Source organism: Lineus longissimus, chromosome 17 (assembly GCF_910592395.1).
Source record: "Lineus longissimus chromosome 17, tnLinLong1.2, whole genome shotgun sequence".
Classification (NCBI taxonomy): domain Eukaryota; kingdom Metazoa; phylum Nemertea; class Pilidiophora; order Heteronemertea; family Lineidae; genus Lineus; species Lineus longissimus.
In genome coordinates, this window is record NC_088324.1 from 7807225 (window position 1) to 7822636 (window position 15412).

The 15412-nt window shown below is 42.6% G+C and overlaps 1 protein-coding gene across 3 annotated transcripts; it reads left to right on the forward strand.

Moving 5' to 3' along the window:
• The first annotated feature begins 1605 nt into the window (after nt 1-1605).
• LOC135500948 (endosomal/lysosomal proton channel TMEM175-like) lies at nt 1606-15399 on the forward strand. 3 transcript variants are annotated; one of them, XM_064792662.1, is made up of 19 exons: nt 1606-1781; nt 2171-2209; nt 2548-2642; nt 3366-3417; nt 3828-3863; nt 4475-4558; nt 5775-5939; nt 6772-6850; nt 7145-7252; nt 7955-8009; nt 8653-8800; nt 9085-9129; nt 9686-9748; nt 9908-10011; nt 11963-12049; nt 12508-12568; nt 13083-13142; nt 13383-13503; nt 14275-15399. In XM_064792662.1, exons 1-19 carry the CDS (start codon nt 1674-1676, stop codon nt 14286-14288), a joined length of 1524 nt encoding a protein of 507 aa, XP_064648732.1. In that variant the 5' UTR covers nt 1606-1673; the 3' UTR covers nt 14289-15399. The 3 variants fall into 3 exon arrangements, with proteins under 3 accessions (XP_064648732.1, XP_064648733.1, XP_064648735.1); XM_064792663.1 differs by having other exon boundaries at nt 13383-13545; nt 14275-14397; XM_064792665.1 differs by lacking the exon at nt 13383-13503.
• The last annotated feature ends 13 nt before the right edge of the window (nt 15400-15412 follow it).

Consider the following 15412-nt stretch of genomic DNA (forward strand, 5'->3'; position numbering starts at 1 on the left):
GCATCAGAGTTAGGAGTTTGGAAGTAACGAGTGTCCTACATATAAGCTAAAGCTGGCAGGCCCTTTCATATGGGATGACACTGTACTAAACAAAGATATATCGGTACTGTCATAGAAATCTTGTGGTCAAAAAGTGAAATTAAAAAAAAGGTGAGGCAGAAACTACCTCTGATACTGCCAGCTGACCACTATGGTTACTGGGCACAGATCTGTTGCTTGAACTTATTCATTTCAGTGATGACAGCAAGACTTTCTGTCAAGTTCAAATGAAGCCCAGACTGGAAAGATTCCTTTGATTGAACACTTTATAAACTGAAAATGATACACACCACTCTTGAAAACGGCAACTTTCGAATTAAAAGGTCTGTGCTCTTCTGATAATGCCGGATTTCTGCAAGTGCTCGAACTCCAGGGCGAAATCTTCTTTTCCCTGAAAGAAGAACATAAATGTACTGTATATGAAAAATGTTTCATTTTGCCAGGATTTAAGAGGGCAGGGTATTTTCGCCTTTTGATGAAAAAAGGCAGGGACCAGTTTTGGATGGCCTATAGGCATAAGGATGAAAAATTGTGCAACGAAGTCCGATTTGGAAATTTGCTTTGACTGTTAAGAGAACAAAGAGTTTAAGAAGCCAAATGTGTCTTAAGAAGACTTTTAAACCCTCACTTGTGGGTCAGAACATCAGGGATGTAACATCGTCTTCACCAGCAGTCGACACTGTACTGCAGCAAGTTTTAAAAATACACAACTGCAAAGTAGGAATAGGATGCTACTGGGTCCTATGTCAAATCCTGATGTGTTTCAAATGAGAGACATATTCAGAGATTATTCATTTGCCAACACCCACTGCAACACCAGTTTGTCCAGTAGGATGTGACATTGTCTTCCGTTTTCACCTACTTTTGCCAAAATCTGCAACAAGCTTTGGTGCAGATCTTCTTCTTTCACTATGGCTATTGTTGTTAGGATCTTGATGTGAGGGCCCGGCCCTTCCCCTCCCAGCACTTGGGGGCGGCCTGGGAGGTACACTTCCACTCTTCTGTCTAACCCTGTCCCTCGAAGACGACGACGGCGTTCCTCGACGATTTGGGGAACGACTTTGTGCAGAAGTTCTGCTGGTGTTTGGCTTTGTAAGTTGCATCGCCGGCCGAACCATCTTTATTGCATAAAAAACCTTATCTTTGCGAATGCTATAATGTTTATTCTTGCTAATGATCAAATATTTGAATGTGATTTCATCTCAAAAGATGAGTTGGAGGCAAATAGTAAGAGAAATCGTTTGTGGACAAATTCATAAATCCCAGTTTTTTCATATACGCATGCGCAGACTTGTACGCCCTCTGTCGGTAAATTCTGTAACCCAAGACACCTCGTTAACAGTGTTCTTGTGGGACTTTTACTTGCTAAATATCTTTGGTTTATTAATGTTTATGAGAGTTTAAACATGATATCAAATGTGTTCAATAATTAACAATGTTCGCACAGTCCAAATAGTGTGACAAAAAGTATGTACTACAACTAAATAAAAAGATAAAATATACAACTTTTTATTATTGGAATCCAGGTTGGGGGTTTCCAACTTTTGGTACTTCGTTGCAGTTGCTGCCCACAAAATAAAATCCCAATTTTAATTTTTTCATTTCCTGGGGAAATAGTGTCAATTTATTCAAAAATGGCAAGCATGGCGGGCTTAGGAGAGCTTAGTACAGGTGCCCTAGCCTCTTGTGGTCGAGTTGAAGCATATTCTGATGCCATTTTTTCCATTGTTGCCACTATAATGGTAAGAAAAAGATGCATACCCTGTAGTAGGCCTGGCTCAGTGGCTGTAGTGTAGAAGGCCTACCTAGTAGCATGGTGACTCGCCTGTACTGTATATAGGCAAGCTGGATGACAAATCATGCAATGTCCAGTCCAGCAGCCCCAGGCATGCATGTGACACTGACATGACAGAATGTCGGATCAGATGACATTATGACAGACATTGACAGATGTCTGAAATGACAGGGCGGCCCAGAAAAAGTGTTTTTCACAATCACACACTTGGAGTTTGCTGTGCCCATGGCCATGAGTTGTCAAGTGCTGGTGAATTGAAGTTTAAGTAGGACATGAGGTGCTGCTATGCAAGTCATCGGCAGCAAAATGGCTAAAAGTACCCAATTCTTTTTTCAGATATTGCCGATCGCTCACAGTGAAATTGAAGAAGATGCGGTTAGTTTTTCAGAATCTTATTTCTTGTTTCTTCAATTATGATGGCTCTCAGTGTGTGTGTCGTGCAACAACCACAAGTGAGTGTAATGTTAGTGTTGTCGCGTCAGATGATGCGTGGGAAAGGAAGGGAATGCAGGGAGACTACCGATAAAGTAACAGCCCTTCTGACGGCCGATCAGGGGGGAGTTATCGGCGGTGAAGGATGGATATACGCACAACGACGGTGGATTGGCACGTGTGAACCTGGCAACTTACTACCTGATTCAGTGTGATGTGATATAGCAAGACTAATTCTATTCATGCGCAAGTTTTTTCATCGTTGATTTTCTCTTTTTCAGGATCTCCGTGAATCATTAGTGAACATGATTCCAAAGTTGTTTGTCTACTTCGTTTCCTTCCTTCTCATCTGCTCGCTCTGGGCATCACATTGTTGGTAAGTCTACTTGTTCATTGTTGTCACCGGCTTCTGGGGTTCACCCTGGAGAATCAATACCCCTGATTGCCAAGAATCAGACAGGCCTTCCAGTTTGCTGAGCTGGTCTGTCCTGGGAAAGGAAAAGTCTATCCAATAATCTAGTGTTTATTCAAGATAACATACAGTAGAACCACACTTTTAAGGACACCCTCGGGACTGACAAGTGCTGCCCTTCATAGAGAGGTGTCCTGGTTATAGAGGTCAAATTGAATGATATTCTGGCCTAAAGACACGAAGGTCGAAGAAAAGCTGTGGGGAACACAGCCGGACCTTCGGGCGACAAGCCGCTTCATCTCCGCCACAGGACTGAGGTTATAGTTTTACTTAGGCAGGTTGAACACTGAAAAAGAAGAATGATAACAACCGAATTGGGACCAAAACTAGTGTCCTTAGTAGAGAGGTGTTCGCTAAGGGAGGTTCCACTGTACTTACTGCGTCGGGGACGATTGCCGGTAATGTTCTTGTTGTTGTTTTGACGTCAGACGAGGATTTGCTCTGGTGTCAACACTGGGTCCATAAGAGTTCGGAGCCCGCACCTCATCCCCATCTTCATTTGAGTTGAGACCTGTCTGCCCTCTACACGTAGAAGTACCCTTGGACCAGCTTCCCTGTTGCCTTCTCTATGGTTGAGGTGTCTCCACTAAAGTCTGTGGATAAACAACTGGTTAAGTTTTTCTTCAGGTTATTTGAGACGATAGAAAAAACAGATGAAGTTATTCTCATGCTGAATCTGGTAAGTTTCGATAAATGTATCCCCCATAAATTGACTTAAAGGCGTAGTACTTTAATTGAACCAGCAAGTTACCCATCATCGATGTGTGTTTTTTGTTCGTCTATGCTCACTGGCGTCGTTAGGGATCGACATCCTGCATTAACGCGGTGATGTCATGATGTCATTTACGCGGTAGCCAATCGTGATCAGTTGTTAGGTGACGTCATAGACAATCACAGACAGGAAAATCTTGCCTCTAATTTAGTAGTATGGATGTGTACCTTATCAATTGATGTAGAATTATGACCTATTCTATGTATTGATTGAGCAAAAAGAGAACCCAGTGCACATGCATAAATGTATCAACAGTGGTCAAAATGGGTGCACACTGGGCATGTGAAACTCTACATTGTCATTTGGTTTCTTTCCAGGGCCTAATGATGGTAGTCACATTTCTTCCGTATACAGTAAGTGATGTTTGTGTTTCAAATCTCACAATTATAGAGGAAATCAGAGAGGAAATATTTTCTACATGGTGGTCGTATTTCTTCCTTATACAGTAACTGATGTTGGTGCTTCAAATCTCAACATTTATAGAGTAAATGCTTGCTTTTGGTCAACATTTTTACACGATTGGGGCATGGAAATCTGAGGTAATGAAGACCAATTCAAGCAGGGGTGGAATGACATCTTCCAATGATTCTAGTTCAGAACAAGCTCAGAGAATGGTGCTGATGCTGTTTGAATCTGGTGCACGGCAGGCACCATTTACATCACGTGACATCACAAGATGATTAATTATATCTTGCCGACATCTGTTGTGGCGGGGTGTGGCATTCACAAAGGCAAAAAAAAGATGACATGAATGATGTCTTCCTTGGGACGTCATTTTCACCAACATGACCAACATCAGTTTTTGGCGCCAAGCCCAGTCCCCTCCCCCCACTCGGCAAATATAAGAGGGCCAGTTCCCTGTTCGATTCCTTGGATTTGACTCTTGATTTTGATCTCTGCCTACTTGGGACTGAGTCCTGTAGACGTCAGAGGCTAAAACATCTGCACTGGCTTTCTTTTTCAGTTCACGCTGCTCGGTGACTTCGCTCAGGACCCACTGGCAATTATACTCTTCTGTTGTGCTGTGGTTTTAGTACAACTATTACAGGTAAGGTTGCGCCCTGCCGCTAAAAAATGTTTCCTGAAGAAAGGCCATTGTGATCAGGCTTAACCCTATAACACCTGGAGGCGCCCTATGCCGCCCGCCGCCGATCCCCCTGGGGGCGCCCTATGACGCCCGCACACCCATATTCAAATTTCGCGCACTTAGCTACCGATCTCCTTCAGAGCGACGCCTATTATTAATCTATGAAAATTAAGCTTTCAAATGCCCGGATGAACAATGGTGGTTGCTGTAGAAGTTTTTGAGATATTTGACGATTAAGTTTTTGTTTCTCTTCAAGCCAGTAAATTCAGGTTGGACATTTGAATTGCTGAAATGGATCGTTTGTTTGATTCCGATTTGGTTGTACCCTATCTAATAGGGAATTTCATCTTCTTTAAAATAAAGGGGACTTGTAATACATTATTTGGAAGTCCACCTATGTCATTTTGTAAAAAACTGGACCCATCGCAAAAAATGTGATTTCCAGGTAAAATCAGGTCGGGGCCTAGTGGAATAAGCACTTGCGTTGGCAATGGCTCTAGGTGTTATAGGGTTAACACAACGCACAGGTGTACAAATTGGGCAAAATACTCTGGTCACGTGGACCTACCAACCTCACCGTTAAACCTCGTACCGAAACTGCCATATTTCAGAGCATTCCTCAAACAAAGTTCAATACGGTGAGCGCAATGGCCGCTGGCTGTTGTGTTATTCATTTACGATAAGGCCAGAGTCCTCTATTAAAACATGTGTACATTACGTGTACATTGTTGTGCATAAGTTTTGGTAAAAAAAGTACTCATTGGACCAATCAATCTGCACAAAATTTTATATGTGTCAAGAAGAACCCTTTGCCAATAGCGTAATAAAGTTTAAATACATTCCAATACTGATTGCCTGAGAAAAAGAGATTTCTGTACACCATATCCATCAAAACGTCACTGGCGCATTGATATGGCCCTGTCAAAGTACAAGTTCTAAACTGACCAGTGAGACCACATTTTCTTAAATATATTATCAAAAAGCATATTTCTGTGATGGCCTGACTGTAGATTAAGAGTCAACCACAGATTGAGAATTAATTCCACTTTGGTCCATCCCAGCCATGTATTTCCACAACTTGACATTTTGATAAGCTCTATGTGACTGTGCCACACTTCCGGTCGTGGATGAATACATGTCTCTGCCCATAAGCTGATATGGATTTGTTTTCTTTCAGGTCTTCTTCATCTTTTATGCCTTCAGAACTCCAAATATTCTTCACGTCGAGGTCCGAATAAGTGAAGACAAAACACGACGACGAAATGTCATGTATTTCACGGCTGTTGTACCGATGGTCCTTTGCTTGTTGGCGATGATTCTTGCCAGTTTCAGCCCCTTGGCGGTAAGAGTATATTCTTTGATGAACTTTCAACCTTTTCAATTGTCGTCCATTTCACCAGAAAATGGCCATCAGATCTTTAGTGATTTCTCACAGAAAACACAACAAGTACTACTCTCATGTGAAAGGATGAGCGTTTATAAAAGCAAATGAAATGGACTATGATTTTCTGTTTTAGAGTTATCAAGTAAAGTCACAGGCAGACATGGCAGAGAGAAGTTCCTCTGGGAAATAATTGAGGGCAGTGCACTTTGCACATGCCTTAAATTGAAAAGTGTAGCGAAATCTTTCGTCTGGGGAACTCCAGCGACTCTTCAAGTGATGCAAAAAGGAAAATTCCAGTTTTTGTGAGCTTTCTGAGTCTGTTCCAGGGTCAGGGTCAGGTCAGGCAGCATACCATACGGGTTGCCTGCAGGTTGTACGGTTATCACTGATAGCTTTTGAACCAGTTCACCAGATCAGGCTCAGGTCAGGCAGGAACAGGTGATACCAGACCACAGGCCGGTTTGCCTACAGGCTTTGCTGCCTGCCTCTGGTGTCCTGTAAACCAGTACCACCTGGGGCGGTGGGAGTCTGGCCTCCTTGGCGCTGGTAGGCAACCAGTCTAGGAGACGGGAAACTCTGATATAAAACTCGGGCAGTAAATGGCCTTAAGTTAAAAATCCACTGAAGTCAGCAGGGCCCAGCCCCTGTGGCTTGGCTAAAAATCTGGACCCCACGCATGTACAACATGTCAAACGCATAGAAGAATGAGTCTGTTCTCCAAGCCTGGTGATATCTTTTGTGCATTTCTTCGAATTTTGAGCTGATTTTTCCTATGTCACTTCCCATGCAGGCTGATTTATGTCTCTTGGTTCTCGCGTTCTCAACTCTAATCAAGAAGGGGATACTCATGATCTACAGACGGCAACGAGGTGAGCATAAAAGGGGAATAAAAATAATGATAACATCAAGTTCTCATACAGAACTTTTCCATGCTTCCCTGCTCAAAACGCTTTCGGGATATCATGTCATTACCTCGGTCTCCACAGAAATCAATCGGGGGGGGGGGGGGGGGGGGTTCAAGCGGCAACCAGAAGGCTCTCGGCCCGGAGAGGAGAGGTGTCCGTTAAGGGAAGTTCCACTGTAATTTGACCTTGGTAATCAGGACACCTCCCACCTCAAGGACAGCGTTCTATTTATTAGAGAGGTTTTCCTTGATATTTCAGCTCATTTCATGCGAGAGAACAGTGAAGAGAACCCTGTCCCAATGAGCGCTATCCGCCCAAGCTTCCGAGTCTTGTTAGAGGACAGTATTCCAAAGGAGAGAATCATAGGTACGGTAGAACCTCTCTATTAAGGACACCCTCGGGACTGACAAGAGCTGTCCTTAATAGAGAGGTGTCCTGATTAGAGAGGTCAAATTGAACAGAAACAACCAAGTTGGGACTGAAACTACTGTCCTTAACAGAGAGGTTGTCCTTAATAGAGAGGTGTCCGCTAAGAGGGGTTCCACTGTATGTTGACAAATTAAATGACAAAAGACCGACACAGTTTATTCCAATTTTGAAATTGGATTTGAAAATTTCCAATTGCGAAGATACTCAATTCAATAATGCTGTTGTATAGAGTGAAATACAAGTGCTATGAATTCCAACTTTCAGTAATACAGTAGAACTTCTCTATCAAGAACACCCTCCGGACGGACAAGTGCTGTCCCTAATATGGAGGTGTCCTGATTAGAGAGGTCAAATGGAATGGAAACTACAAATTTGGGAACAAAACTAATGTTCTTAATCGAGAGGGTGTCCTTGATCGAGAGGTGTCCGCTAAGAGCGGTTCTACTGAAGTTAGCGATCCAATGCAATACATCACCTTTTGTTGATGAAATTGACATGGGCTCGAAATCTTTTGTGTATTGAACTGCTAATTACTGCCGCCTAATAAAGAATCTGTGTCCAGGCAGGCTGAAAGCAGAGGAAGAAGGTGTGTCCAAAAGCTTTTTATGTTGGGTTCTAATTCCATTTTTTCTTTTGCAGCATTCAGCGATGGTGTTTTTGCTATAGTAGCAACTCTAATCATTCTGGATATCAGGTGAGATTTGTCTACGACGTGTATGAACTTTTTAGAGTCCCACTTTTACCTGTCCCACTGCCCTGTTACTGAAAAAAAATTGTGTATGCTGGTATTGAGGTCTGAAGACAAATGTCTTCTCAGGATCCCCAGGTTTCGCCTTCAGACATATGGTGGCAGGAGCTTCACAGTCCAAGCATGCAGGCTGTGGAATAGCCTCAGTCCTGATCTGCAGAATGCAGTTAGTGAGCAAATCTTCAGACGGGGTCTTAAAACGCACCTTTTTCGAACTTATTTTGGACCGCATTAGACCAATTCTAAATTGGATTTTGCGGGTATAAATGTAAATTTTATTATTATTATTATATTATTTCATTTGAAAGCTCCCAACACTCTATATACAGTCCAAGTCACAAATGACATCCATCCTGCCTCATGTCATCGACGCGCTACATACACACGCTGAGTTGCGTGAATGACGCACTTATCTCTTGATTTTACGCGAGAGTTACGCTAGACCTTGCGCTGAGTAGCGCGTCAATGACTCGCCAAGGACGCAAATTTAGGGATGACAATTGTGATTAGTACTGTGTATCAAATGCTAAAGAAGCAAAATTTTTATTCAAAACTTTTCCACTAATTCATCTTAAACGCTTTTTTCCAGTGAAGGGAGCCTTCCAAGTCCAGATGACGTCGTGAAGTTTGGCAGTCTCGCCCTGGCGCTGGCGCAACACGACCAGATATTCCTCGCGTACGGTGCCACGTTTGTGACGGTCGGGATGCTGTGGTTCGTTCATCACTCGCTACTAGAGGTGGGTATCGTCGATTCGTCGACGCAGTGTCATGCGTTATGTCAGACTTCGAATAAATAAAAATGGGCAACAGCTTTGATAATGTTGACAAGATACTAATGCTGTATTGTCACATGACTTTCGACCATCTTATCAAAGGAGAGCTGCTTGTTTATCATAGTCTATGTCGCGTTTATTCAGAGTCTGTCTTTACTGTTGGGGATGACGTGACTTATGTGCTTCTGAACTACTGGGCCCAGAGTGCAATGAAACATCAGTAAATTTTCTTCATGTTTTAATTTCAGCACATAACAGATATGAACAAGTTGATGGGTTTCTTCAATACGTTGGTAAGTTCACTTTATTGGCTACTTGACATCTAGTACTTGCCGGACTGAGACCTCTTTCACACTTGCAACTTGACATTTCTATGTCAACTTTGCTACTACATCCCTCCAGGCATTACGGTCGTGAGCCGCCTGTGTCAACACCTCTCCTACAACTCTAGCCAGGGTGCTTTCTGCATCCAAGGAGTATAATTGGAATAGCTAGTTCTTGCCAAGCCAACATGTGACTATCCATATTCTAAATTGCATTATTCCACTAAATTCGCTATTTACTGAATCTTACCAATTGTCAAGTGGTGTTTCACCAATTGACAGAAATGTTTTTGATTTCATTGTTGAAATCAACATGGACATAGGCAGGTGTATGCTTTTTTGTGCAAACTAATTTCTAGAAATGACACGGATTATAGCGAGACTGTGGTCAGGATCCCAGAAAAGGAGGCAGTCGTATCAGTGGGTGTCCAGACAAAATTTAGCTTGCTTTTGCGACAGCTCACCATTTCGGGATCCTTGCTACGACTGGTCAGTTGCCTAATCACATGTTTACCTTTTCTTCCAGTGTCTTGGGTGTATCGGGCTGTCACCGCTTGGATTCAAACTGACCAGTTTATTTGAACTCCATGTAAGTATGAAGCAAGGGGCTCAATCCACTGATGAGCCTCATAGCGTAAAGTTTAACACCGCTGGCTACTGCAAAAAAGTGTGTCCAGTCTTGAGTGCATACCGATTAGTGGTAGGAGAAAAATATTCGAAATGTTATCTTTGTCTCATCTCTTTGCAGGAACATTACTACAATGAGATGGTAGCCATGCACTTGTCCTGCGCAATCATCTTTCTGGCTGGGATACTGCAGTGTGCCATATGGGTCACTGGTCTATGCACTCCGTGAGTATAGTGATACTGCAGTGTGCCACATGGGTCAATGGTCTATGCACTCTGTGAGTATAGTGATACTGCAGTGTGCCACATGGGTCACTGGTCTATGCACTCCATGAGTATAGGGATACTGCAGTGTGCCATATGGGTCTCTGGTCTATGCACTCTGTGAGTATACTGATGCTGCAGTGTGCCACAAGGAGGATACCGCGGTGACGTCACGGCTTTTCCAAGATGGCGCTGCATATTGTAAACAAACTCGATCCACGGCCAAGGGAAAATCAAGTCATCAAAAAAGTTAGATTTTTCGCATCAAATCAGAGTTATTAGTACTTTTCTGCTATGAAATAAGTCTTCAGACAATAAGCTATCATTTGAATAATGAAAAGTGCTGTTTTGATGGGGAAAAATAGGTTTTTTTAAACCAAATAGCCGGGCACCGATCTTCCAAAATTAGCGATGGTTTCAAAACGGTCTCCCATATATGGGGCAATCTCTTCATTATCATAATGGGATTTGGAGTCATGTTTACAGATTTTACAAGTTCGAGACCTGTAATACCTAAAACTCGCATAGATCCCCATAGATCCCCTCTATTTGTCGAGTTAGCGCCCCTGTAAGATCATGCATTTTCGGACACTAGAACGAAATCTTCCTGCGGATATCGCGGTTTCGGTGATGATTTAAGGAGAAATTGACTGTTCTTAGAGTTGTATGGGACAGAAATGAGTTCATACTTCATGAATACATGAATATATCATGATATGGGCGGGCTTCTAAGTCAAAACAATAACAAACTCAACTGCATCTCTACTGTATATTGCGTAGTGCATTGCCTAGTGTATTTCGTAGTGTATTTTAGCGGAGACATTATTTCCGCACTTTGGCCACGCCAAACGTCTTTTTTATTCGTGGAAGTTAATCTGCTCTGTAAATTTTATTTTACACAGGAAGAATCCATAATTTCATGTCTATTGGTGTTTTTGTGTACAGTGGCGCACCAGACAGTGAGATGTGGAGATGTGTTCAGTGCTGGTGCTGTCAGTAGACTGAATCTGAGTGGCCATAGCGATCACTAATATGGGTCGGGATCACGTGATGTGACGTCACCGAGGTATCCTCCTTGAGTGTGCCACATGGGTCACTGGTCTATGCACTCCGTGAGTATAGGGATACTGCAGTGTGCCACATGGGTCACTGGTCTATGCACTCTGTGAGTATAGGGATACTGCAGTGTGTCACATGGGTCACTGGTCTATGCACTCTGTGAGTATAGGGATACTGCAGTGTGCCATATGGGTCACTGGTCTATGCACTCCGTGAGTATAGGGATACTGCAGTGTGTCACATGGGTCACTGGTCTATGCACTCCATGAGTATAGGGATACTGCAGTGTGTCACATGGGTCACTGGTCTATGCACTCCATGAGTATAGGGATACTGCAGTGTGTCACATGGGTCACTGGTCTATGCACTCCATGAGTATACTGATGCTGCAGTGTGCCACATGGGTCACTGGTCTATGCACTCCGTGAGAATAGGGATACTGCAGTGCTACATGGGTCACTGGTCTATGCACTCCATGAGTATACTGATGCTGCGTTGTGCCACATGGGTCACTGGTCTATGCACTCCATGAGTATGCTGATGCTGCGTTGTGCCACATGGGTCACTGGTCTATGCACTCCATGAGTATGCTGATGCTGCGTTGTGCCACATGGGTCACTGGTCTATGCACTCTGTGAGTATAGGGATACTGCAGTGTGCCACATGGGTCACTGGGTCTATGCACTCCATGAGTATACTGATGCTGCGTTGTGCCACATGGGTCACTGGTCTATGCACCAGTTTGGCTTTTTCCTCTAAATTATCATGGCCCGACAAAATGAATTGTGAAGTACAGTGGTTTGATCAACCGATTGACACCATCCTGTCACATGCTATTTTGCTCTTTTCGCAGGCAAAGACATGTGACCACGGATGGGAATTTTGGTGGGAAGTCCCATGCCTATCTCACTGCTAAACTGATGCTATACCCTGTGATGAGGTTTGTATCAAACATTAGCTTCTTGTTGATTTTGGTTATTCAAGCTATTCAATTTGATGGTGTTGTTAATAAACGCCATGCTGTATTCAATTCATTGCCCAACTGTATTCAATTCAGTTGTATAATTGTTTATCAAAGCCCTATTGTATTTATTTGTTTATCAAAGCCCCATTGTATTTAATGTTTATCAAAGCCCCATTGTATTTATTTGTTTATCAAAGCCCCATTGTATTCAATGTTTATCAAAGCTCCATTGTATTTATTTGTTTATCAAAGCCCCATTGTATTTATTTGTTTATCAAAGCCCCATTGTATTTAATGCAGATGTATTGTTTGAGAAATAATGTATATCATTCAAATATGTCATTGTATTTTCATGAAAGCCCCTGCACGATATGGAAAGATACACATTACCACCAGCAAAAGGGTTGATTTCAAGTTTCTTGTGTCGATTTCAGTTTGTTTGTCTACTTCTTGAGTTTTGCGTCATTCGGGTTGACGTTACAGGCCCTAAATGGAGTAAGTACCTAGACTGATCACTTACTATAAGCATATCTCACTAGAAGATTCTGGCTACAGTCTCGTACACTCACATTGGTGCATTATTCAGTAACCTTTTGACGGTACAGGACGATTCAAAAAAATTGACCCATACAAAACGGCTTGTTGTACAGAACATGTACATGTTTTGGCCCTCCTTATTGAAGTGTTTGACCTCTTTACGTAATTTGGTGTGATATAAAAGCAACACTACCAATAGCATAGGTTTTGAAAATATCAATGTATCGAGATACAATTTGTTTAAAATGTTTATACTCTACAACGGTATTTCATTTTGTGACAATTTTGGGGTAAAACCAGACGGGCAAAACCATTTGCCAGACAGGGGAGTCCAAGTAGTGCATGTAGTGCAATGCATTAGTACTACATGTACAGGCGACCCCCTGTTGGGCAGTACCCATTCACCTGTTCCCTGGGAATGGATTTTAACTGTAAAATCTTTGTACTGAATTTGTGTTTCTCTACCCCTCAGATGCAGATCGGTGCACCCTTGGTCTTTCTTGTCGTCTACCTTGGCTTTAGAAAAATTCCAGTAAGTTTATATAACATTTGGTACCGGCGTAACTACAGGCGTCGCTACATGGCGCTCGGTTATGCATGGTTGTGTTAAGTGGTGAAAACAAAACGATGAGTTCTTGCAAAATTTTGACAGTCATCCTGTGCTGAAGACGCTCATTGGAGATTCTTCTTCTAATGAGATGTAAAACAAAGGATGCTTTAACCTGGTATCTATGCTAGGGCAATTTAAAAAAAGTTTTTTTAACACCTTCAGCGCCAAACCTCAAGGGCAAACCACGGAGATCTGCATGGCCCAAATCTCCCCTCTTTGAGCTGGTTATCGGAGTCGCATGGACTTCATGAAAGAACTACGCCATCGCCATCTTCAGGGCAAGGTAGGAACTGAAGAACTACGCCATCGCCATCTTCAGGGCAAGGTAGGAACTGAAGACCTTTTCTTGTCTTTTCAGTTCCTACCTTGCCCTGAAGATGGCGATGGCGTAGTTCTTTCATGAAGTCCATGCGACTCCGATAACCAGCTCAAAGGGGAGGGGGATTTGGGCCGCGTAGATTTACGTGATTCGGAGCAGAAGGTGTTAAGTGTCAAGCAACAAAATTGGTATTTACGCAAAAATCCTAATGAAACGCTGATTGGTTCGATGCATGTAAATCCAAAGCGAGGGAAAACACAGATCAGTCATCAATATACAGTAGAACCTCCCTTAGCGAACACCTCTCTATTAAGGACATCCTCTCTATTAAGGACCCACGTTTTGGTCCCAAATTGGGTGTTTCAATTCAATTTGACCTCTCTAATCAGGACACCTCTCTATTGAGGACAGCACTTATCAGTCCGAAGGGTGTCCGTAATAGAGAGGTTCTACTGTACCTTAATTTAAAGGGACACTGCTCAGTTGGCTGCGATCCTGTTGGTTGATTGGTAGCTGTTAGGTAGGCAAGATAAAGTTAGACGAAGTCACCAATAGGGGTCTCTCCCATCTCATAGTACGTCGAAATTATTCCCGCTCGTACGAGGAATGTATTTAGTTCTGAATCAAACATGTCCCAGTGTCCATACTGTGTATATTAGTCACCTGAATATGGCCAATCCGAACCCGCTGCTCCTGCCTATAGTCCCCCTTTAATATAACTCGGTCTCTTTCCAGAAATATTTCAATAGAGGGCCCTACCAGCTGCATGTGAATGAACTCTACGCACATCAACAGGAAGACGAGACGAACAACACGGCTCCGGGGCTTCCAGTTTACATAGGGGACTAGAGGTGGCGCTCTGAAGCCAGTTGTTGGATTCCAACTCTTCCAGTCGTTTCTGCTGTGATTTCGATCAAATCGTTTGTGTTTATCATTTACAGCTGTCGTCAGATGTTAGTGTGAAAGTCTTCAGTAGAGATCCCTCTCAATGTGTGTCAGCTTTTGGTCATGTTTATGTGTGTGTAAAATATTTGTCGGCAGGGCCTTTCTGAAAATACCTTTCGTCACAATGCAAACTTGCAATTTAAATTGCGGCATCCTATGATTATAATCACTGCTCGTCTTGGGGTGAAATCTGTATTCACTGAGTTTAGTAATAGTATGGACGACCTGCAGTCACCAATTTTCATCGCAGGTACCACCGCAAACAAGCAACTATTGACATATGCAATTTATATTGCAGGATGAGGTAAGGGGAGTAAAAATAACTGGGTTTACTGTTAATTGATAAGTTTATTCACTTTGCAATGGATGCTCATTAAAGGAGATTTTTTTTAATTTTGTAAAATTTATGTTGCAGCGGGTCACAATATTATGATACTACTTAACTGTGGAGAGAAAGGGAGACACGCTGTAAGGTCTTGTCACATTACATGTACAGTAGAACCTCTCTATTAAGGACACCCTCATGACCGACTAGTACTGAACTTGATAGAGAAGTGTCCTGATTAGAGAGGCGAATTTGAATGGAAACAACCAATTTTTGACCAAAACTAGTGACCTTAATAGAGAGGGTGTATGTTCTTGTGAGAGGGGTGTCTGCTAAGGGTGGTCTTTTGGATAAGTTTTAAGGCCCAGTACTTACAAGTATATACAATGTAAATATTTGGTATCATTCCGAAAACTTTTTTTCCGGGTTAAACATTTCTAGGTTTCCTTGGAGTGTCATTGTAGGCTGGGCAAAATTGCTATAGTCCCCCTTTAAGCCTTTAGATCCAACAGCTGAATATATGTTGAAATTTCATGCAGTGTAATCTGCAGGTGCTAAATCGTGCTTCAAATATAACTATATAGACTGTATCCAATGCCATGG